Raw genomic sequence first — 25521 nt, forward strand, 5'->3', positions numbered from 1 at the left:
GTGTGTGCTTCCTGCAATTAGAAAATCTGAGTATGCCCAAATATTTAACATACACTGTCTCACACATACACATTTTCCTGAACTCAGACAGTTCTTTTTTGTAAGATGGGCTAACTGTAAGAAGTACATGTTTCTGTCAGACCAATTACTAGAATTTGACAAAGGACATTTGAAGATTGCACAATGATGGGAGAATATGCCTTGCAAATCTATCTCAAAACCAAATTACTACTTAAAAATATGTCACTTCATTCTCATTTCCAAACCCCAGGCTCAACTTTAGCTGGTAATTCTCTGGAACGCTGTTGGAACATACCTAACGTTTTTTCTCGATGAAGATACATCACTGTTTTAGCTAATCCATCGTTAAATTTTAATTTCAACAAAACATGAGGTAAATGGTAGGTAAAACACTTAAAAAGTGACAATGTTGAAAGCCATCCTGTTTTGGCAAGAGCATACAAACATCACTGACCTCCACTTCTTGCAGAAAGCTACACAGTTCATGACACAAGTGGGAAGTTAGTGAGAGTACTTTGGCTCAATTACACTGCCTCAAGACAATCGGATGGTTAGTGCATTAAAATGACATGTACACCAACCACACATAAACTATCTTATGGGGTAGTTTATCCAGACTATAAGATGGGAGGAGATGTAAACAAGAGACCCATGTCTTCAACTATATATAGTAGGGGTAGAGAACCTGGGGCCCACCAGACATTGCTGGACTACAGCTCCCACCATCCCTGGCCATTGCTCGACTGGCTGGGACTGATGGGAGTTGGAGTCCAACAACATCTGGAGGGTCACAGCTTCCACACTCCTGAACCATATGAATAGTTTACATCCAGACAGGTCCAAAAACATCCAGATGGTCACCGCAAGAGATCCAAGCCATTATAGTAGTATCCTACTGGAAAGGGCAAAAACAAAGCAACCTCCCCTCCCCGGAAAATAATCCTCCCCAATCCCCCATATTGTAATCACCCCACACAGCCAGCCTCTATGTAGGGAGAGATTGTCCTCAGTATGGTTTGAGTTTTGCATGTTTTGTTTTAGCTAGGTTGGGAGTATGCTTACTTGGGAGCCACTGCTCGATCACAGTGATCACAGATGCCATGGAGGAAAGGAAGAAAAGGAAGTCCTTGCAATTAGCAAACAACCATGCAGCCATAACAAACAAATAAGGTTATTACTTGGCACTTTGGATGTGGCTACTTGAACCAATGTAGTTTATTATCACCTCAAATTACAACAGGTTGCTACAATAAAGCAGAACACCAACAACTCTGGGACCTAGTAAAGTGAATTCCTTGGTTCTCATTTGAAGTCCCTCACTATTAAAGACCATACCATCTCTCCGAGTATTTCAGTATTTCTGCTTCTGAAGGAAGGATTATGGTTTACCATCTTTAGATAGTCGTACCATCCATAAGTCAAACAGATACATAATAGGAAATCACAAGCACAAATAAGCATTAAAGCTGCACACAACAGTTCAACGGCAGGGTTCAAGTTTCAGAACTGCTAGGCTGAATCAACATTGCAGTTTGAGAGAGAAGCTGACATAGCTCAGCGGATGGCAATCCAGCAAAGGGTTAAATACGCTTAAGCCTTCTGAAATCAAGATGATTCACAGCAGCTGAATGATCTAGGAATTTTCCTTTTTTGGCATTCAGCTTCCTCTGTATGATCATGTCCTCCAAGTTCTTTATGCTGCCAACCATTAATTCTACTATTCCATGATCTTGGGATAATTGCAAATCCCCTTTGAACATTTTTTTTCATACTTCAGCTGGTAGGCAGCACAAACCACTATTCAGCTTTACAGATTAAAAAAAGCCCTAAGTCAGAGCTCCTGAGGTGGTTGTCAAGCTTATACAAATGCAGCTCTGTAAGAAATCTACACCATCCACATCACCCACAAAAAGATTTGAAACTTCGAGTGAAAACAGGCATGCTTTCTCAAGTGGAAGTGGTTCGAACAAATCCTCTACCCTCAAAACAAATGCCTCAAGATGTTGTATATGAGTGTTCAAAATCACTTCCACCACACTTCAGAATGCCTGTAGCTGAGTTCAGATGTTGCATGTGATGGCTTTATCTGTGGAAAGATCTGTTGGAAGGTTCAGGACAGACAAAAGAAAGTACTTCACACAGCGCATAGTTAAACTATGGAATTCACTCCCACAAGAGGCAATTATGGCCACCAACTTGGATGGCTTTAACACAGGATTAGATAAATTCATGGAGGATAAGGCTATCAATGGCTACTAGCTATAATGGCTATGCTCTGCCTCCAAATACCAGCTGCTGGAAACTGAAGGAGGGGAGAGTGCTTTTTGCACTCAGGTCCTGCTTGCAGGCTTCCCACAGGCATCTGGTTGGCACTGTGAGAACAGACTAGATGGGCCATTGGCCTGATCCAGCAGGCTCTTTTTAAGTTTGTATGTGGATGAGGGCAGGGAGCATGCATGCAAGTCCCACCTCCCACCATCCTCAAGTGCATGGACTCATGCTTTATGTGTTGAGCACAAAGGCAGAAAATTGGTTTCTAAAGTCTACCCCCGCCCAATCCATATATAAAGTCTTTGTGTATTGAGGCAAACACCTGAATGTGGCTTGTGTGCTTGCCCTTAGAACCCTCCGTGGCGCAGAGTGGTAAGCAGCAGTAACGCAGCCGAAGCTCTGCTCATGGCCGGAGTTCGATTCCAACAGAAGGAGGAAGTCGAATCTCTAGTAAAAGGGGTCGAGGTCCACTCAGCCTTCCATCCATCCGTGGTCGGTAAAATGAGTACCTGGCAAACGTCGCAAGACGTCACCCTAAGAGTCGGAAACGACTCACACTGTAAGTGCGGGGACACCTTTACCTTTTTTACCTGAATACGGCTTGTGTGCTTGCCCTTAGAACACATTCTTTAGATTTTTAAGTGCCTTTTAAGGTTTTAAGGTTGTGCATTGTTTAATTGTATTTTAAATTGTATGTTTTTCTATGTTTTTAACTACATGTAGTTTTATTTGTAAGCTGCCCTGAGTTCCAGTTTGGAAAAAGGGCGGGGTAAAAATAAAGTTTCATTCATTCATTCACATACCATTGCTCATATTTCATGTATCAGTTTTCCAGTAGGGCTTTAGGATCAGATCCTCTTGCACTGACAAAGCTAACAGTGTAGCACAATCTCTAGCTGATGTACTCCAGCTGCATCACTTGGACTAAATCTGTTTTCAGTTCAAATTATTAAACTGAGTTGAAGGTGGAACCACAAGCATCTTTCCAGGCAATCAGTTATAGAAGTGCAGTAAATTCACAGCTGTTATTCATTTGTTGCAGAAACTCCAGCTGACTTTCTTGATAGCTCTTACAATTATGGTGTCTACATACTGAAGCACCCAAAGTACAATATGGAGAAATTCAATTGTCCTCCTACCCATAGCTTGTAAGTAATTCGTTATAAGTAACAAATTACTTGTAATTCATTACTTTTTTGAGGAACAAATGGGTAATTCCTTTACATTTTGATTGTAATAGAACGAGGAGTAATTTTATTATTTTTGTGGAGTAACTGTAATGTTTCAAACATTACTTTTGGGCATTACTTGGGGGACGGAAGCAGGGGAAGTCTTCTGCTCCTCTGATTTGTGGATGAAAATCATGTGCCTCAAACTGGGCTTCTGTGCAGCATCGCTCTTCCCTCATGCTCTGTGGGTGGGTAGGAGGCAACGAGGAAGGAGGTAGAGAGTGAAACGGGGTGGAGTGGAGAAAACAATTGTTTAAAAAAATGGATGGTGATGGTGAAGAATATAGTGGAGGGGAAAAGAAGCCAGAGAGCAAGGACATAGATAAAGGAGGAGAAGGAGGCAGCAGCAGAATGGAGATAAAGAACTGTGCAGGTGAAAGATGACAGAGAGAGAGAGAGAGAGAGAGAATACTGTGTTTGCACTTGGCACACAAAGTGGCCTCTACCACCCTCTCTGACTACTGTGCTGCATTTGCAGTATTTTAACTTTTTTGCATCTCAGGGGAAAATGTTTGCTTGGGTGAATGTCCCTTAGTTGGTGGCAGGGCAGGGTCCGGGAGGTGGTTAAGTGAGAGAGATTATGCTTCCTGGCTGAGGGGGTGGGTTGCACTTGGTTTGACGTGCAAAGATCTGAGTAGTGGCCTCTGCCTCCCTTCCCACCTCCTTTACCAGTGGAGAGACCACCATTGCTATCTTATGGATAAAAAGAATTATTCTACTACCTCTGCATTTCTGTGTTTATTTTTAATGTTGTTTTAGGCTACTTAGATGTGCAGCAGCCAAGGCCAGCACCTTGCAGGCATTTTTTAAAGTAACTGAAATGTAATTGTAGTGATTACTTTTGAGAAAAAGTAAAGTAATCAGTTACTTTCAGAGCAATTGCAACGGTAATTACTACTTTTTTGGGCCATGTAATTGTAACTGTAATTTATTACTTTTTAAAAGTAATCTTCCAAGCTCTGCTTCTGCCCCAGCAAAATCATCCACTTTGTCTAGATGATAAGGACTGAGATTCAATCTCTAGTTAAAACAGAGGCAGCCAACATGGTACTGTCTTTATGTTGTTGGACTACAGCTCCCATCATCCCTGACTACTGGCCATGCTGGCTGGGACTGATGGGAGTTATAATCTAAAACATCTGTTAGTGAAGTCTGGTTTAAGGCATGTGTCATTCTATTATAGCTGTAAAAAAAATTCTGTAGTATAAGTCATAAGGCTCCAATAACCTCACTCTGAAGGAATTCAACCCTGGGTAAGTGATGCGCCCCTCAAACTTCTCACCTCTCGGAAAAGTGAGGTGAGCATAATATTATTATGTAAAATAGTATTTATATAATACTATTATATAAAAATGGTGTTGACTTCACATACTTTATTTTATAAGAAGTCGACAAAATTAATAAATCATCATCATCCAACAAACAAGTTCATCTTTTCTATCACTGGACAGCTTTTCAAAAATTGGGAATCAATGTATAATTTTATAATTAGACAATATTAACCCATAAAAGCCTTCTCCTAGACAGCTTGAATAGAAACTAATTTTAATTTATACAAGTCTTTGGTCAAGAACAGAGCATTGGCTAATATCAGGCTGTATAATCAGAACAATACTGTATGTGGATATAAAGAACAAGTTTCATCACTTCCAACAAGCATGAACCAGTCATGGCTTTAAGTACAAAATGGAGGAAGGTGCTGTTTTGCTGCTGAAGAGCTCTTAGACTAGCCACCGTAGGATTTAAAACCTGATCCACACCATCCACCCTCTAAAATTTGACTATTGAAGCTACTGGCATTTCCTCCTTCCTAGAGTACGGTTACCAAAAAAGGCTCCTCCTTCATGAGCTGCACCAGGAAGCACACCAATGAAGTGCCAAAATGATAAATAGCCATACCTCACTGCCTGTGTTTTTATTATTGGGGCCATCAATAATGTATTGACTGTTTTGCCACCCTAAAGATGAAACAGGCCTTTTAAATACACATTCTGCTTGGGAAGAATCTCTGATATGTTAGGAACACACACTAGAGCAGCCTTTCCCAACTGGTGTGCCTCCAGATGTTGTTGGACCACAACTCCCATCAGCCTCAGCCCTGGCTGAGGCTGATGGGAGTTGTGGTCCAACAACATCTGGAGGCACACTGGTTGGGAAAGGCTGCACTAGAGTCTCTGTATATGTACATATATATGTCCCCTATTGGTGTCAGAACCATTCAAGTCTCAATGGTAGTTCTATTTAAAATTTTATTTTAACGCACAGTTTTGTGGAGGGAGGGAGGGAGAGAGAGAACAGGAAGCAAACAAAACCCCTTGCTTGCAGTTGGTTATGTCTAAATTTAGGTTCTTTCACAGTCTCTCATTGCTTTTCAGAATGATTGTCAGGTTTGAACTTTCAAAATAAAATAAAAATGCAGAATGCAGTGTGAGCTCAAAATATATGAGAAGCTTTTCTTAGGTTCATTTGAAGTGGAATAAGAACACACAAATCCATAAAGTATCTGTAATATCAAACCGTATCAGGGCATATACCCTCTGCTTAGACCCTAAACCATGGGTTGCCAATCTTTTGGGGCCCATAGGTACAATGGCACTAGAGAAATTGTTTCAGGCACAACTCATACACTGAAACCAAGCATGCACCAAAACTTATTCTATTGGCTATAATTGAATGCTTCTTTCAAACCTATTTTCAGAGAAAGTGGTGCGCCAGGGGACCCTGCAGGCACATGTGCACCCAGGAGTGCCACATTCAGAACTTCTGTGCTATGGAGAGAAGAAGATAGTATTGGAAAAACAATGGAATGACTTGCGACACGCCAGTGATTAAGCAAAAACTAATTATTAAACCCTTTTGAAAGATACAGGGCAAAATATACTCTTGGGCAATATAAAGCACAGCATGCATGCACATACATACGTGCATGCGAATTCACAACTCTTTCATCCCTGAGATATGATGTATAGCAACTAACTATATAAAATTAATCCAAGCGCTGAAAAAATATAGAAAATTATGTGAACTTAATAGTGCTGATATGAGACATTTTTCAATAAACTATTACTGCTGAAAAAACAAGATGACAGAAGATAAATAACCTGGAAAAAATGCTGAGCTGGGGCAGGAAAACTGTCAGTAAGTTTGTATTTTTCCAGCTTGCTGTTAATAGTCAACTTTAGAGCACCAGAGTTCTCAAATCAGTGACTCCAGCAACAGGATTTAGTGCCCAACACTGAGCCATCTGGCAATGACAGGCAGTACAATTTATTTATTTATTTATTTCTATCCTGCTTTTTGGCCAAAAGGCCCTCAAGGCGGCTTACAAAAATAAACACAAATATAAAAATACATCAATAAAAAAAAATAGAATTTACAAAAAGCAGCAGTTACAACATCCAATAATAATACATTAACAAACCACAAAGCAAAAATTCACTCCTCTCTCTTCTTGGCCTTCTACAAAGGGGCCCAGAAGAAAAGATGGGAGACAAACACTCATCTCCAAATTGGCAGAGACACATACAAAAGCTAGAAGGAACAGAGAGAGGAAGCTGGCTCAGTAATAGCAAACGAGGGAAATAGCAGTAGAGTCAATACCGTCCTGGGAAACGTATCTCTCCGGCGAACCTATATATGGGCCTTATCCCATCTTGCCTTCATGTTTGATGGTATCAGATATGTCATCACATATAGACCAGAAAGAGGAACTTGTGGTTCACCAGATGTTGCTGGACTACAGCTTCCCATCATCCCTGACCACTGGCATTGCTGACAGAGTGGTGAGTGTTGTTGTCCATCAACATCTGGAGATGCACAGGTTTCCCACCCCTGACTTCGACTACTGTTAGATTTTATGGAGGTGCCAAATAGTAAGCCTGAACAATGATGTGCATTCTTGGTGGCTGATCTCCAGGCTAGCAGTACTCTCTCTTAGAAAGTCTGGCAAAGTTTCAGCATCTCTCAGAAGTGATTTGATTTAGGCTGATGTATTATGATTGGGTGGCTGAGCCATTTAAACAATAATTGTTTAAAACCGAAAATTTATAGTTTTTACACATTACCTGCTTCAAGACTTCAAAGACAAAGTGAGCTAAACATGTTACACTAATAAACAGATTTGTTGGCTAAAATGCAAATTCACTTAATAGAAATTACCAATGTAATTCCAACTGACAGCAAAAGCCATGCCAGGAAGTGACACTCATGACCTTGGCCAATGAGTCAGTTAAAATATCTATCAGCAGTTGAAGCTGAAGGATCATTCACTTGAAAGGGATCAAGAATGCAGCCTTCCATCACCAGCTTGTTGTTGTTAAAAAGCATTTCCTCTTAGTAGTAGGCAAAGGTTACAGGACACCAAAGTCACCCTTTTATAGGCACAAACAATGCTCTGAAGTGACAACATAGTTAATTATAGTGCGTTTGTAAATACTAGGTACAGGCATGTACTGACATCTGTATTATGATCCCAAGCACATCCTGACACACCAACTCACTTCTTCATGTCTGATCTTGCAGTGTCAGCAGAATTATAATGTTCTTCTAATGGATATTCTCCCCATACTGAGGAGCTAAGCATGCAAGTCTGAAACCCTGACTCTGGGAAGAATGACAAATCATTTTGCAGTTACATTTGATGGCTTAGAAAGATAGGAGGAAGAGAAGGAGGAGGAAGAGTCATCAAGCTGCCTATTCAGGAGCTTTACTGCAATCCTATCCATGTCTATTCAAAAGAAAGACCCACTGAGTTCAATGGTACTTACTCCAAGGTATACACTTGAGTGTACCTAAATCTATTGGCCGTACCAGTAGAAAAAAACCTGATATATTAATGTACTTATGGCTGTTGTAGAGAATCGTCATCAGCTGTTCGACAACTATCAAATAAATTTGACATGCACACTGCCAAAGTGCTATTGTCTCTGCACAGAGAAATTCAACAAGAACAACATCTATGGTTCATTTTAGAGGTCTCTCTCTCTCTCACTCTCTTCACTCTCTCACTCTCTCTCTCTCACACACAAATAGGAATGCCTGAAGGGGACTTTATATATATTCACTACTAGGCAACCCCCCCTGCAGTTTAAGAGCGCATCTATAGACCACAGATATTTCTATCAAACTTTAAAAAGCAGGGAAATTGGGCAGCTATAGTGAATGCACCAGGGGAGCAGGAGATCTGACCTCCTCTCTGGGATATTGGACTGCCCTACAAATTTGTCAAAATGCAAACACAATTTGGGTTGGTCTTTCACAGTCCAATCCACTTGCTGTGTAGCTTGGAAGAACTGGGTAACATGTGCCTCTGAAGGCAGGGGGAGGGAAGGGGCAAGAGGGAGGGAATAGAAGGGAGTAGGAGGGGAGGGCAGGTTTATTCATTTGCATGTTTTTTTTACTTCAGTGGGATTTACTCCTGTGTAATCAGCTTAGGATAGGTGAAACTGACCTGGGGGAAGAGAAGGGCAGGAAGGGGGAGGGGAGGAGATTGGGTGGGTGGGCACTGGGCAGAGGGGAAGCTCCTTTACTTTCCAAAAGGAAAACATGATGAACAGTATCTTTCTTTTTCAGGGTTTCCCTCACCTTTTTATTCTACAGCAGGCACATGTAGATTCCCACCCAAATTTAAACCAAAGCTGTCCCTGGCCACATTAACACCAGACCTTTATTTCACTTTGGACAGTCATGGCTTCTCTCAAAGAATCCTCGGAAGGCTAGTTAGTGAAGGGTGCTGAGAGTTGCTAGGAAATGCCCTGTTCCCCTCACAGACCTTCAGTCAGATCAGCTGACTGTTAAACCACTCTGGCCACTGCAGCTCTCTCAGTGGAATCAGTCTCCTCTCAGCACCCTGCACAAACTACACTTCCCAGGATTCTTTGGGGGAAGCCATGACTGTCTCAAGTGAAATCAAAGTCTGGTGTGGGTGTGGCCCCCTGATTAGGCAAGCCCAGCAACTGGGAGTCTGACTTTTAGAACACTGACAGTTGATTCTTACGGAGCATGCCTGGCATTATCATTGACTTCAAGCCAAAATTTATTAAATTAATTAAAAGTTTAAAAAATGCCTGGCTGATTTTTAAACTGCAGAAGATGAAGGTCAGAATATGGGGCAAGGTCAGTAACAGGATTACAGGTATTCTGTGAACTTGGCTGATTAGATTATGAGAACTCTGACAGAAAAAAGTCCAAAAGGGGTCTGGTTTTTCTCTCTTTTTACACTTTGAACTCTCGATTCTCTGTGACTGTTTTGTATATCACCATGGAAATTTAGAGGGTTGTTAAGCAAGCATTTCTGAGTTCAGGAATATAAGTTTTGTAAGGTTTTGTTTTGAAAAGTGCAAAACGCAGCAGCCAGATTACTGACAAGGACCAGTCGGTCCTCACATATTACACCCGTTCTGGCCCGTTTGCACTGGCTGCCAATTTGTTTCCAGGCCAGATTCAAGGTGCTGGTACTGACCTACAAAGCCCTACACGGTGTGGGCCTGCAATACCTGATGGAACGCCTCTCCCGCTATGAACCTACCCGTGCACTTCGTTCGACATCTAAGGCCCTCCTCCGAGTACCGAGTCATCGAGAAGCTCGGAGGGTAATGACAAGATCTAGGGCCTTCTCTGTGGTGGCCCCCGAATTGTGGAACAGTCTCCCCGAGGAAGTACGCCTGGCGCCTACGTTGTTATCTTTTCGGCGCCAGGCTAAAGCCTTCCTATTCTCCCAGGCATTTTAAATGCATTTTAAATACATTTTAAATATATTTAATATATTTTTAAGTATTTGATGTGTTAATTGCTTTAGTTGTTTTTGATATTGTTTAGCCTACTTGTATTTTATATTGTATGTTGTATGTTGTACACCGCCCAGGGAACCATTGGTTATGGGCGGTCTATAAATGAAACTAAATAAAATAAATAAAATAAATGAGCTTATGGGAAGCATCAGAATGGCATGGGGATATTTTCAAGTTAACATTGCGGAATGTGAAAAAGCCATGCTGACTAAAGTATACAGCCACTCTTGTGGCTGTATAATATATATTTAGTATATATATTTATTATATTAATAGAATTTATGTTGATAGCTGCCCGTCATTCGATTGCTCGATGCTGGAAAATCTAGATGGACTGTCATTGGACTGATGGTATAGAAAACTATGGGAATTTGCCCTGCTGGAGAAAGTGACACAAAAACTGAAATTAGCAATAGGCACTAAGAAGAAAGGCACCTTCACAGACCAATGGATGCCTTTTACTGATTTTACATCTAAAGAAGAAAATTGTTGCCAAGTACCCCAAACCCTTTACCAGACTATGGTTGGCTTGATGAACTTTTATATTTGACTTAAACATTATGATAGCTCTCTTATAGAATGAAATCGGGTCATATGTTATAGCTGTTCTCTGTATTATCTGAAAATGAAAATAAAAAGTTGAAGGGAAAAAAAAGACCAGGGCCAATGCTATCAAGTGACAGGAATGGGGCCAGCTCAGGATCCAGTGGATCCCAGTCTGGCTCAGCTCCTTCCCATTCCCAAAATGCCTGGTTTGGGGATCCCATCATTAGTTCTTCCTCCCACATGGCTGGTCAGCTGATCAGGGAGATTTGCACTGGCATAATTTTGATGGTGTCACATTTCTGCCCAATCCTCCCTCCCACCCACCCACCCACCTACCCACCCAAAGGGGGTTTAGATTGCAGCTTAAGTCTATATTCTATATGTAAGCAGCTTTGCACGGGACCATTTCAATAGTCATATGCCTGCTCTCTCACCGAGTGGAAGATTCAAGCAGTCGTGCTATAGAAACAGTTGAACACTAATGATGCATTCCAAGGTTCACTCAATATGAAATGGGATGATTTCAAATCCCAATCCATGCAACAGAACTGGTATTTTTTTTTATACTCTATGGTTTTGCAAATAGGAAACAAAGCAGTTTTCCTTCTCAACCTGCTTTGCATTCCAGTGCTGCCAAGACACCTTTCTCATCATTGCACAATACCTTGCTCGCTAAAGCCTCCATGTAGGCATGTACATTCATTTGCCTTCCAGCTCCCCCAAGTGCTGCTTCTGAGTAAAACATTTAGCCATACTGCATGATGAAGAGCAAGAGCTGCCTGTCAGAAGGAGAGTGAGAGAGCATGTGTACACACATTTCAGGATTCAACTGCACTAAGGGATGTAGGGCTTCTAAAATTTTGGCAAATGAAACATTTTCTCCCATTATAATAGCTCCTCAAAGGCAGCATCATATCCATACCTTTCCAGTCAATTACCTTACCTTACTTTCCATTTCAGCATCTTCAACTCATTCACTTGCAGAAGTTTACAACATTTGAGGGGCCAATATTTTTCTCACTAGCACTCATATAGGCCTTTAAATGTGCAAAATGCTGTACAGCATTTGTCCTCGGAACAACTCTATAGAAGTAGGTCACCACTACTCCCATTTTATTGATGGAGAAACCAAGTCTAAAAGTAATCGTCCAAATGCCACTTAGCACATCTATAACTTAAGTATAAGCCATTAACCGTTAGCCACGGCCTACCTATCATGCAAACACAGTCTACCTTGATACAATGCAATTTCATATTCCACGGGTTCCAAAACCGTGTTCTGTGGGCTTCATTCAGATGGTCTGTGGATTTGCGGTTGAAGAAAAGAGATGGTACATTCATCACTTTAAATATTCATATTGATTTTAATTGTATTTAATTGCTTCTCTTATTTCTTATGTTGTATTTTATTGTATTACCATTTGAATCCTATGGAATACAGTAAAATACAGTATATATGAAAAAGAGCTTTTCAATATATATGAAAAGGTTTTGACCTTTAAAGCCCTGTATGGCCTTGGGCCAATGTACCTGTGGGTCTGCTCTTGCCCATATGGGCCTGTCCATGATTTAAGATCACCTGACTCTGGTCTCCTCTGTGTGCCTGGAATGAAAGATGTCAGACTGGCAGGCACACGGGAGAGAACCTTTTCAGCCATGGACCCCAAGCTCTGGAATACCCTACCCTATGTTGTAAGAGAAAAGAATCTCCCTTATCCTGGTAGGGATCTTTGACTAGCCACTGCAAATGATAGCCCTTCGAGAAACCTACTCTGTTCCCTCCCTGATAGTGTTCTGGAGTCTTTTGAAAACCATCTTGTTCTGGAGGGCCTTTGGGAGGGACTGAAGGCTGAGCCTGAAGCTGATTTTATTTTCCCTCCCCTTTTTAGTTTCACCTCTTAGTCCCCTTTTAACATCACTTCCCTCGATTTCATAGCTATAGTTTATGTATTTTTATCTATTTTAATGTTTTTGAGGGTTTATAGTGAGCTGCTCTGAGTGCCCTATTTTAGGGTAGAAGGACGGGATAGAAATATTTTAAATACTGTAAATAAATAAATAATGAAGCAATCAAAATACAATTAAAAACCATACAGCATCTAGCACAGTGCATTACAAAGTTGCTACAACAGGCCAAAAAATCATTAAGTGGTCCACTAAGACCTCGGGCAATTTTCAAGTGGTCCATGGGAAAAAAGTTTGGGAACCACTATCCTATATATCAATAGTAGACTCATCATACAATCGTGCATCCTTATACAGCCAAAAGAGCACCATCTGCAGAAAAGAGGAAGCTATCAGGAGGCTTTGGAAACCCCCAAGTTTACTATACAAACTGTTTTTAGGGGGGGAAGTTCTAAATGGGGGGGGAACAGTCAAATGAGGATTGAGCATGCTCAATGGCCACAGAATGCTGACTGAATCCTGTGGCCATGGAAAGGGAGCAGGTATAGGGAGACAAGGAATAGAGTATCCTAGAAGAGGGCATAGCTAACTTGCTAAACATGAGTACTTCACACTCCAATATTTGATTGCAATTACCACTAGTTCCTTAAAGCCTAATGCATGAAACACATAGCATCTCTTTCTATACACACGCATCCCAACCATGGTTTTACGCACCATGCTCTGGTATTAGTCACCTTCAGCAGTTATTCATTCACCCATTGATTAGAAAGATACAGTGCAACTTTTTAAACACACACACACACAATTAATTCAGAAGCAGTTTTAAGTGTATGAGATGAACAGGCAGGGCCACTCTACAATTAGGCAAAGTGAAGCAGCTGCCTCAGACAGCAGATGCTAAAGGGTGAAGAGCAGCAGCAATGTTGGAGGACAGAGCTCTGTGTTTCACATGACCTACCCTGTACCCCCCCCAAGTCAAGCTGTTGCCCTCAAGTGTGGTAGAAGATACGGCCCACCACCGGTGTCAACGTAAGAGTCAATGCCAAGTTTAGCCAGCTTTTGTACACAGAATGGGAGAAAGTGCTAATCTGGTCCTGTGCCTCAGGCAGTAAAATGTCTTGGGTCAGCCTTGAAAACAGGGCAAATAGCTGGGAAAGTTGTACAAGCTGAAATGCAGGAAAATATTGATACAATATGTTGTCCTATTTGTTGACTGCTAGAACACACAGTTGAGGTGTCCAAGCCAAATAGGACTGACGCTGAAATCCTGAGTAATGTCTGGTCGCTGGTTAGTGGGCTCGGGGCATTTTTATATTTTTGGCATGTATTTTGGGATTTACACTTTGCCACTTTCTCTGGCATAATCCGATCAGGCTGTTCAGACCATTTCTGGATGTAGGACTAAAGCAGCAATGACAACATGGGAGAAACCATCTTTAGATGAGCATTTCCTGAGGGGGAAGTCACAGTCAGTTCAGGCATGTAGGTCATGTTTCTTTAGACACAACAGTTCAGTGTCCTATCTAGCTACTCACCACCACCAGTTCTGTTCAGTGGCTTTTGGTCAGGAATATGGTTTGGGATTAAAGCCCATTTGAGTTCCATTTCACATTAGAAATACTTAAATAATCTCACTGATCTCAGGGATCCCACCTCCTACAGGCATATTTTTCTGCAATAAAAAGGCTCCCATCCTTGGTAGCCATTGACACACACACACCCCAAAAAAATCCAAACCTCATTTTCTATGTGGATTTGGGAGACACTCCTTCTCCCTGAGAATCCCAGTTAGCTTATTTTCCTTCCCCACTTCCACTATGAGCGAATCTCATTACAGCACATGCACACAAACAAGGAGCAACCCTTTTAACAGTATCCAATGCACTCATTCCATTAGTGCAAGGATTTATGCATGAGCACTGGAACGTCCACCCCCTTCTTTCCCCCACACCCTCTCCAAATCTGCCAAAGATATTTGGATTCCACAGTACAAGTTTAGGGGGCATAGGGGGAGGAGAGGTGGAAAGTTCCATTGTGCAAGCATAAATCCTTGCACTAATGGAATGAGTTACTTAGTGCTACATTGGATACAAGCCAATATCAGCATATTAAACCCTCAAAATTTTATATTCTGGAGCAGGGGCTAAGGGGCTTCCCAAGGGACAACCCCATTTGGTGTCACCCCTTCGGTGGCGACCCAGCACTGAAGGGCAGCCGGGCTTTGATGCCCCCTGACCCAGCCAGGAGCTGGTGCAAGAGGCTGCAAGATTAACTGCAGCCTCTCTCTGGAGTCAGGGTCAGGTAGGGGGTCCCAGTCCTTGCAGCATGTACCAGGGACCTCAGCTGTCCCAAGAGATAGCAACCCGGAGGAACGAACAAGCAAGCACCCAGATGCTCAGATACTCACTCCCAGGGCAGGTCTTCTCCAGTCCCCCAGTGCTGCAGCTGTTCCCCTTCTTGCCCTTCCTGCCCAACTTCTCTGACTCTTGCTCTTCCCTGAGCAAGAAAGACTGGGGCTGACTGTGCAGATGCATTTATTACTACTACCACGTTTATATCTCCTACCTTTCCTCCAAGGAGTTCAAGGTGACATTCATGGTTCTCCTCTCTCTCCATTCTCACAATAACCCTGTGAGGTAGGTTAGGCTGAGAGTTTGTGACTGGCCCAAGTCACCCAGCAAGCTTCATGGCTAAGTGGGGATTTGAACCCTGCTCTCCCAGATCCTAGTCTAACACTTTAGCCACTACACCACACTGGCTGTCCTCATGGCATGGGAAATACCATAATCATGATAGTGGTTTCCTCAGGGTGAGGATCATCCATTGCACTCCAGTTGTGCTGACCCCTGCGATTTCCCCAAATGAGGGAAACTTGATAATTTTGTCTCTTCATATAATAACCTAGATCCTTCCCCTGCTCACCTACAGTCAGATGAAATCGTTGGGATCTGCCATCAGATCAAAGTGATCCCAGACAATGATCTGCCACTTTCCCCACTACTAGTGCCGCCAGCTTTAAAGGTGTGTGTCTGTGTGGGTGGAAAACCTCCAGGTGCTGCACATTGTCATTGCTCCTGCTTGCAACAATGAAGATGCATGTGAGCTGGGGGTGGGGAGGACTCAGATGCTGCTGCCACTTCTGTCATTGCCCCCAACTCTGCCCTTGGAGACACCACATGGTTTGCTGCCAATACCTTACATACCTCGGGATCAGACACAATGATGGATTGCTAGCAACAGGGATGCGCCTATGTAATTGCGATGATGATGATGATAAATGACAGCATGTGATGGTATTATGTGATGCTCTGCTGCTTACCAGTGTGTGCTTGTGCACACAATAGCACTATAGTCCAATAAGAGACAGTAAGTGTGAGAAAGCCATACACACAGGCACCAAGAACAACAGCAGCAGCAACTTGGTAAGACAGAGTAGTTTGGCAATAAAATAAAATCACTTGAGACAGACTAAGGCACTTCAGTGTGAAAAAAAACACATGCACACATGCAGGCACACACACAAAGGCACAAATAATGTAATATTATAAAGCAGACAATCGCTGAATAAAATCAGCAAATATTAAGGAACAAAATGAACATAAGCAAACTCATCATGCTATCCATCAACTCTAACAAGAGCAAGCAAGCAACACAAGAATAAAAAACTCAGCAAGATTAAATAAATAAATGAAAAAGAACTTTACGATGCAAGGAAAGGGTGGGTTAAAGAGAGGGACTGGGTTGGACTCCAACTCCTCCGCCAGAACTCTTGTGATAAGGTCCCTGCTCTGCAAAGACAGAACTCTGCAGCAAAAACAGTAATAAGCGCCAACATTATTTATTTATTTATTTCATCACCACTACCACCACCACCACCACCAAAAAAAGGACTAGGACTGGAAAATCAGTAATAACTCCCTCTGATCGCAAGCTTGATCTGTCAGTCACAACACAGCTCTCCCTCCCCTCTCTCCCCAAACTGGCATTTGCTCTCCATCAAGCCTCACTTTCCCCTACCTCTGCCCAGTGTTTTCCTTATACAATGGTAAGCATGGAGACATTAGCGTTGCTTTTAGCAGACAAGTTATCTGCAGCATTTGTGTGTGACTGAATCACCAAGGTGAGGTGTTTTGGGGGACCCCTGCTTTGATTCAGGGCACTTCATACAGATTCCACTTCACCTTGGAGAAGCCCAGAATCCTTCCAAAGCTCACTGTTTCATCTTGGGATTTATGATTCAGCCAAATCCACCCTGCAACACTAATATATTTGCTACATACTGACTTGAGAGTCAAGCCAAAATACAGTATGAAGCTGGACGTTGTCGACGGAGCTCTCAAGTGTTTTCAAGTTGGGCTTTGCCGCTGCTGACAAACCTATTGGATGACTTTTGACTTCAGCCTCTTCTGAGTTCATAAAGCAAACTAACAAATATGCCTAGCTCCACTGATTCTATCCATTAGTGTGGGGTAGGGAACTTCTGGCCCTCCAGATGTTGCTGGTCTACAATCCAATCATCTCTGACTATTGGCCATGCTGGCTGAGGCTGATGGGAGTTGTAGTCCAACAATATCTAGTGGGCCACATGTTCACCATCCTTGCATTAGAGGTCAAAAATGCTTAGTGAGAAGACAAATACTGGTAACCAGAACTGATTTTTGAGGTACAGATATTTGACAGATCGAGTACCAAACAGGACACTACTCTTCTCAAGAAGCTCAGCTACGACAGAAGGCTGGGGTTGCTTTCACATATAGGGCCATAGAAAATCTGCACACAGATACAATAGATAAATTATGCCAGGATGGATATTATTCTAATGCTTTTTCAGAAGGATGCCTGGGTAACAACAAATTACTACCGGCATGGCAATGACATTCTATTTGTCATCATAAGGAAGCTTTGACCTTAACATACCACCCTCTTCTTGGGTTTTCAAGATGCTCTAGTTGTAGAGTAGAAGTTCCTTGTGCTCACAGTAAACACACACAAAGAAAGAAAGGACAAAGGAACAAAAGGCTTCACGTTTGTCATGCACAGAATATGAAAGAATAAAACTCCAGTATTTCAGACTGATATTGAATGAAAAATGTTACGAGAGGTTTGACCCTTCCCATGGGGCAAGAAATTCATTTCTCAACAAGGCCAGTCTGAGTCAGATGAAGAAAAAGGCAGGCTGTACACAACCTCACTGACTAGAAGAGGCCAACATCTCATCTGTTGTTGTCTCCCTCATTCCAATAAGACTCACACATTTTAAATCCTTGCATCCCCATTAGAAATGAGCTTCATTCTCCATTATAGCAAAGGTGCTTTGGGACTGCATCTTAGAAGGGTGCAATCTCAAGAGAAATCTGCATGTTGCACACATCTTATTGGCAAGCTGACCTAAACCCCACTCTGTTTAGAGCAGAGATTTTATAGTGGAAGCTTCATTGACACCATCAACTTCCCGCAGAAAGGCAGCTTGCTCTATTAGCTTTACTGCAAGACAAAAGACATTCAGAAATAAATCCTGTTACTTTTACCACATTGCTGTAATGAGGAAGGAATTATTCTTGATCCTATCATCCTGCACGGTGTTGGGCCCATGAAAAGAAATATCTGAGCTACCACGGTAGGATGAATCCCACTTACTTTCACGTTAATACTAGTACTTAATTTCTAAAATAGGAGGTGCCACAGCAAGTAAAATGACAACCTTATGTCTGACCTTATGTCTCACCTCAGGTAGAGAAGGGCTATTTGTTGTGAAGGCAAGACTTAGGAACATAGGAAGCTGCCTCATTTAGAGGCATTGGTCTATCTAGCTCAGTATTGTCTACACTGACTTTCAGCAGTTCTCCAGGGATCTGCAATATGCCAGGGATTGAGCCTGAGACCTTTTCCATGCCATGCAAATCATGTGGTCTATAACTTAACTGCCCCCCCCAAGTCCTAGGGATGAGCCTTGACACTGGAAAGAGAACATAAGAAAAGCTATGCTGGATCAGGTCAAAAGCCTATTTAATCTAGCATCCAGTTTCTCATAGCTACTAACCAGATACCTATGGGAAGCCCACACAAAGGCGCATGTACGCAACAGCCCACTCCTAAGGTTGTTCCCCAGGATCAGGCATTCAGAGGCATGCTACTGGTGGTTGCATATAACCATCTTAAATAGTAGCCACAGATAACCTTTACCCTCCATGAATTTGTCCAATCTGCTTTTAAAGCTGTCCAAGCTGGCAGTTATCTTGTGGTAACAAATTCCATAGTTTAACTATGTGCTATGCAAAGAAATACTTCTTTCTGTCTGTCCTGAATCTCCCATCATTTAGCTTCATTGGATGGTCCCAGGTTCTAGCATTATGAAAGTAGCAACTTTCTATCCACTTTTTCCACACTGTGCAGAAGTTTCATATCCCTCCATCACAGTGGTTCTTAAGCTTTTCCACTGCCAGCACCCCTTGGATTTCCAAAATATGCTCTCGCACCTCCTGAAAAAATACTGTTCATTTTAAAATTTAATTTAATTTAATTTTAATGTGTGTTTTAGCCTAAATTAAGATAAACGAATTTTTTAAATCTCTTGAACAACGCCTCGCACCCCTAGAAAAAGTGTCTCGCACCCCTGGGGATGTGTGCACCCCAGGTTAAGAACCACTGCTCTATCATGTTCACATCTTATTCGCATTTCTAAACAAAACAGTTGTAACTTTTTTTCATAGGGGAGTTTCTCCAGCCCCTTATAATTTTAGGTGCTCGTTTTCCAGCTCTAGGATATCCTTTCTGAGATCTGAGGGCTAGCCTCTGAGGTTCCTATTTTCCCCCAAAGTATCACCCTCCTTTAAATCCTCAAACCTGATGTCAGCCATCTCCCTCTTTTCTACCTTGAAGATCAGAGCCTCACATGTCATACCCATGCCACTACATCTATACATTCTATACATTTTGCTTTACACTTTGCCCATACAACTATGTCTACATAGGTATCTCGCTGTCTTTTTCTATCTGAAAACAACAAAGAGACTTGTGGCATCTTAAAAACGAACAAATTTATTATGGCATTAGCTTTCACAGACTTTCATCTCATGAAGTGCAGTGCAGCTCACAAAAGCTTATGCCATAATAAATTTGTTAGCCTTTAAGGTGCCACAAGACTCTGTTGTCTTTGCTGCAAGAGACTAGCACAGCTACCCCTCTGGTAATTCACATATCTATCCCCACATCTCATAATTCTATACTTTCAGTTGCATTGTGGAGAGATAGGCAGTCACAAATTCCCTCTAGCATCTCTTTGCTTTCCTCTCAAGCTCTTCCTGTCTCACTTTGGGGGAAAACCCAACTTACAGACAACTAATAATCACATGTTGAACAAATGCAAGCCAACAAACAGATCTGGGAAAGGCAGAAATAACAGCCCCTTTTCAAATCCTCAAGCCTTACTGAGAAACCATCAGCAGTGTGTGCAGGGTATGCAAAATTCTGTCAGGCCACATCAATGAGCTCTTCCTGCATGCTTGCCACTTCTTGGCCTCCAGAAACCTGCCAACTCTTTAGTTCCATTCTGTTCCCCAAGTATGATGGAGACACTACAGTTCATACCTGACTGTAGTTTTGTGTTAGGGTATTTTCTGGTGAAGTTTTGTTGCAAGTTTGTCCTTCCTGTTGGCTGCAATCCAGCTGGATGAGGTTTCTGCATTCCTGGTGACACGTGTACTTGCAATCTAGGGAGAAAAAACAAATTGAACCAAAATTAGGGCATGGGCTGAATAGTAAGCAACAGGTTCTTCCAATGTGTGTATTTTGCAGCTCAAAGACAGGGTGGGGGTGGGGAAACATGGGGAAAGGTAACCGGGATCTCTAAAGAGCTCTACAGACAAACTGAGCTATTGGGTTTTCAGAACTACATACACAGAAATGCATAGAGAAGTTTACCTTATACCATGAGAATGGGCTTTAAAACTCAGGAGATGCCACGTTAACCATCCCAGACGCATAACTTACACAACTATGGCAAAGGACACAATTACTACTCTTCTGTACATCCTATAACCATGGACACTGTCATAACTGTTATACATTCAAATCAGATAACTGACAAAGAATTTCAATTATAAATTACCAAAAAGTTCAGTCATCATCCACTTGATCGTTGCCTCCTTTATCATATACAGAAACATATTCCATAGAGGTACAAAATTCTTATGGAAACAAAGTTGACACGGACAAGGCTGGATAATCCAAGGTACATCTACACTACAAACTCAGGGCTACTCGTAGCATGGTTACACTGGTATTTGCTTCTGTACATGTATAAACATGGCTGGGGAAGAGAGACATCCACAAGCACTTGGTCATGCACCAATAATTAGGCACGCATCCATTGCGTTCATGTAGGAATGCACAATTGCTGTTGCACTGTGTGCTTGTATTTACCGTTATGTAACACCACTGGAACATGAGTCCCATGTAAGGTGGCTCATAAAACTGGTAACCTATTGAGTCATACGCCTAGTTCACACAAAGCTGCATCTGGACTGTACCCATTCCTACTGCAGATGGGAAAATTGCACGGTTGAATACTTCCACATGAAATAGTAAACATCCTGCACAGAGAAACTAGCATGTGAAGGAAAAGCCTAGGTGAAGCTATATACAGAATTGTGGGATTGTTTTTTTTTTTTATGTTTGAGAGTTCAATCATACATGCCCTACCTGTAGCCTAAATTGGTGTAGTCTAGAAACGTGTTTATCACCTTATCTGCTCTTTGTATGAAATAGGCCATAGATTCCCCCAAGGAACCATGGGAGTCACAGTCCTGTAGGTTTTGAGAATTCTACATAGTAATTCCCACCGAATGGGAGCTAATTCCAGAGGGATCATCATGTTAGTCTCTGTTGCAGCTAAAAACAGCAGAGTCAGTTTTGTGGCACTTAAACCATCACTTTTTAGTGGTTTTAACGGACTAGAATGCACTTCATACATATGATTAAAGCCCTATTCATGAGTTGCTTACAAGTAGGACATAAGTGTATAGAGAGCAAGGATCAGGGGCATGCTTTTAACCTCCCCCCCATGTCACATATTTTTCTTTCATGTTGCTGCATGTTGCATGTGACTGCATGAGAAGAATGCCTGATGTGCAAGCACCTCCTCACGAGTAGGAGCTCTGCACAATCAGGAACATTATTATGTAGGTTTCTCAGTTACATGGAGCCCCTGCTTGCATTTTGGGCTTTCTTCTCATGCAACATGTGGTTACTGGGGGGAAAAGACATGATGTTGGGGGCAGGGCTAAAAGTGTTCCTCACTCTACACACTTATGGCCTAGAGATGCAGGTGACATGTGAATAGGGCTTAGGTTTATGCAACAATAAATGTATTAGGCTTTAACAAGCCATAAGACTCTTGGAGGAGCAGGGGAAGCAAATTGCTTACAGTTAGATCCCATATTCTTTGGGCTGATTTTTAAATGCCATGGGCAAAAAACAAACAAAACAAAACCCACCTACCTTTTGTTCCCCAAATGTTGCTGCTCATTTAAAAATCAGCCTCAGCCATCTGGGAGCAGTGTTCATTTATAAATTAATTCTGTCCCATTCCCCATTATTCTGAAAACTTTAAAAAATACATATTTTAATATGTGTTATATCCCAATGTACATATTTCTAAAAACACTTTATCCTGGAAATATGCTTTGGGGGCACTTTTTAAAGCTATGTCAAAAAATTCAGAGAAGTGCAAAATCTGAAGGATATTATATTCCAGTCGGTGAATTAATTTCAGGAATGTGAACTAATTAAATGCACTTAAAAATGGGGAGAGAGCAAAATTCTCCTCCATCTCTGTGACAGCATTGATGTACTTTGTGTTCTTGACAGTAAGTGCCTTAAAGCAGGGGTGAGGAACCTGTGGCCCTCCAGGTGTTGATGGACTACAGCGCCCATCATCCCTGATCATTAGCTATGCCTGATGGGAGTTGTAGTGTACAACATCTGCACAGCCACAAGTTCCCCACCCATGCTTTAAAGAGTTCCAGACTCCTCACAAAGCTATAATTCTCAGAATTCCTTGGAGGGAAATCATAACACTCAATCAACCTAGTTTACATGTATAGTGCAGGTACATTCTTATTACAATCATTGTGGAGGATAAAATGCATTCACCATTAGCAGCTGTGGCCTGAGCAAGCTCTTAGGTGAACTGTCTATCTGTTAAATCAGGGGCTAGGAAATTAAATTAATCTCAAGAGTTTATATATTTTGTTTTCAGATTAATTACTAAACAATAAAACAACAATATATATTTAGGATTTCTCCAACAACACTGCACAATTCTTGCCATGAACTCAGCACTGCCTAACATGCTACCCCTAGCACAATTCTTAGCACATCACAGCTACAGTAATAACGAGCATCAAGCATTATAATGTCCATGGCCTCAGCTGCCTTCTCAATGTAATCAAAATTCATGACCGTAGAAATAAAACATTCCTTTTATACTAAGAGTCTGCATTAGGGAGGTGAATGGCTTGTAGGCGACAGCACTTGGGATGTACTGTTAGGAGGGAGAGAAGAAGTAAAGAAATCAATAAACCAAAAAGCCTGCAAAGCACTGTAATTAAAAATGAAAATGTAAAAGGCAGCTGGCCGCAATATACACAGGCCATTAAATGCTGCTTTCATGGGAATAGCAAGCAATTCCTCTCATACACAAGTGATAACTTAAGGAGAAAGAAAAGCAGTAATTCAGTAATGGACTGCTGCAGGTAAAAGGAAATCTCACAGACCACTGTGGATACACTTTTTAAAAGATTATTTTGGAAGATGAGGAGGGAACAAAATTTGCCCCACCAAACATGGCAAGTTAAGCTGCATTCAGGCACAAAAATTAAACAGCATAACACACAATTATATTAATTATGCAGGAGCTTGGGTTAGAAACCTAAGCATGTCTACAAGGAAGCCAGTGCCACTGAACTCCATAGAATTTCCTTCCAAGCAGACATGTTTAGGATCAAGTCATTACCTAACTGCCCACATTTCCAGGATGAAAAGGGGAGACGAGTATGCATTCTCCTATGAGAGAGCAGCTGTTCATGAGGATGTATCTTGTGTTTAAGACTAGCCATACCAATTCAAAGCAGCCTTCCACCACCCGCATTTGGGCTAATCAAAGTAGGTAACCATTTTAGCCTGGGGCCCGCATTCTCCCCTGGGCAATATTCCAGGGACCGTGTGCCAGTGGTGAATGGAGTCAGGGGCAAAAGTGGGCAGAGGAATGAATGAACATGCTATCTTTGTACATTAGGCTAGTTTCTACATACACCCCTCTCTGTCCTCCATCCAGATAAGCAAGGGCACATTCCAGCCAGGCAAAAACACCTAAGGAGGGTATGAAGCAGCGTCAGTGAGATATGTGGCCAGGGAGAGTCCTGAGGGTCGGACAGGGAAACATGGAGGGCCACATTACACCCTGGTCCTGAGGCTCCCCCTTTCTAAGCAAATATGCTTAAGATTGGGTTGACAGTGTACCGAATCTGACAGAACCCCCTACTGAGCCTCTCCAAGAATTTTGCCTACCCAGTAAACACGCCCTACATGACCATTTCGAATGATTAACTCTTGTATAAATTCACTCTCTCAACTCAAACAAAATTACAGATGTTGCTTAACTCTTCAGAAAAGAAGATGAGTAAGACAGATGAAGGAAGAGGATTAAAAAAAATAATATTTTCATTTTTGGAATGTCAAATGTTTATTTTGCTTGGCATCTACTGTTGCACTCAATCTGCCTAATGTACCCAAGTGATATATCATGATGGAGGCTTCAAAAGAGAGATAGTAATTACCAGACATTTCTCTATCTGACTGTTCTCAGAAATGCGTTTTAGCTCCTGGATTGCAAAGTGCTGTTTAAAGTGCAGCTGCAGAGCCACAAAACAGGAGCAAGTGGTTCTTTTGGGTATCAGGAGACCGTTTCCCATATTCAACAAACTGGGAACATTTTATAAACATTTCAGTAAAGAGTGGATTTCATACACTGGATGGCAGTTCTTTCACTACCACCAGGTGATGACAAGGCATTTTCCAAGCATGGAATATAACATCTAAACAAACAGGTGTACAGGGCAGAGAAACTCAGTGACATCTAAAAAGTTATACTTAGAGTAGCCATCTGTGAACTAGTTAATATGTACTAAATCAGGGTTGGATATAGGCTGCCTTGTTTTCAAGACACCAAAACCTAGTCAGTGGGAGAAGAGAAAGATCATTTTCCAGTTAAAAATAGTTTCAGCACGAGTCTTTCATGAGTTAAGGTGCCCATCTGAGGTACCTGTTCAGGATCAGGGTAGATGCTAGCAATTCCTTTAATGTAGTGATAGGTGAACATGATGTCCTCCAGATGTCATTGGCCTTCTAGCCCCCATCATCCCTGATCATTGGTCACGCTGGCTGGAGCCCATGGGAGTTAGAGTCCAACAGGTTCCTCATCCCTGCTCTAATATGTAAATGACTTCATTGGGCAACCAGCACTAGTCCAAGGAATTGAAGGTTTGTCTCCTCCTCTCTCCTCATGGCTCATCATATACTGAGCAGTTGAACAGCACATTAAATTATCATGATGTAACTTTTAATTTTGTTTCTTGCTGCGTGTTTTTGTATTTTGGAAATAAAATAAATAAAAAACAAAAAATAGAATATTAAATAATAATGACTGGCCTGGATGGTATTTTCTTTTCTTATATATTCCCACTCTTCTTTACTTTCAT

The 25521-nt window shown here is 41.8% G+C and overlaps 1 protein-coding gene across 4 annotated transcripts in view; it reads right to left on the reverse strand.

Moving 5' to 3' along the window:
- RASSF5 (Ras association domain family member 5) overlaps window positions 1-25521 on the reverse strand; it is a 161725-nt gene that overhangs the window by 84287 nt on the left and 51917 nt on the right. For all 4 annotated transcript variants that reach the window (XM_061632110.1, XM_061632111.1, XM_061632113.1 and 1 more), the window contains one exon: window positions 20351-20472. In XM_061632110.1, coding sequence (XP_061488094.1) covers window positions 20351-20472 — 122 coding nt within the window. The remainder of the gene's footprint in view (window positions 1-20350; window positions 20473-25521) is intronic.

The sequence above is a fragment of the Rhineura floridana genome, chromosome 6 (genome assembly GCF_030035675.1).
Source record: "Rhineura floridana isolate rRhiFlo1 chromosome 6, rRhiFlo1.hap2, whole genome shotgun sequence".
Classification (NCBI taxonomy): domain Eukaryota; kingdom Metazoa; phylum Chordata; class Lepidosauria; order Squamata; family Rhineuridae; genus Rhineura; species Rhineura floridana.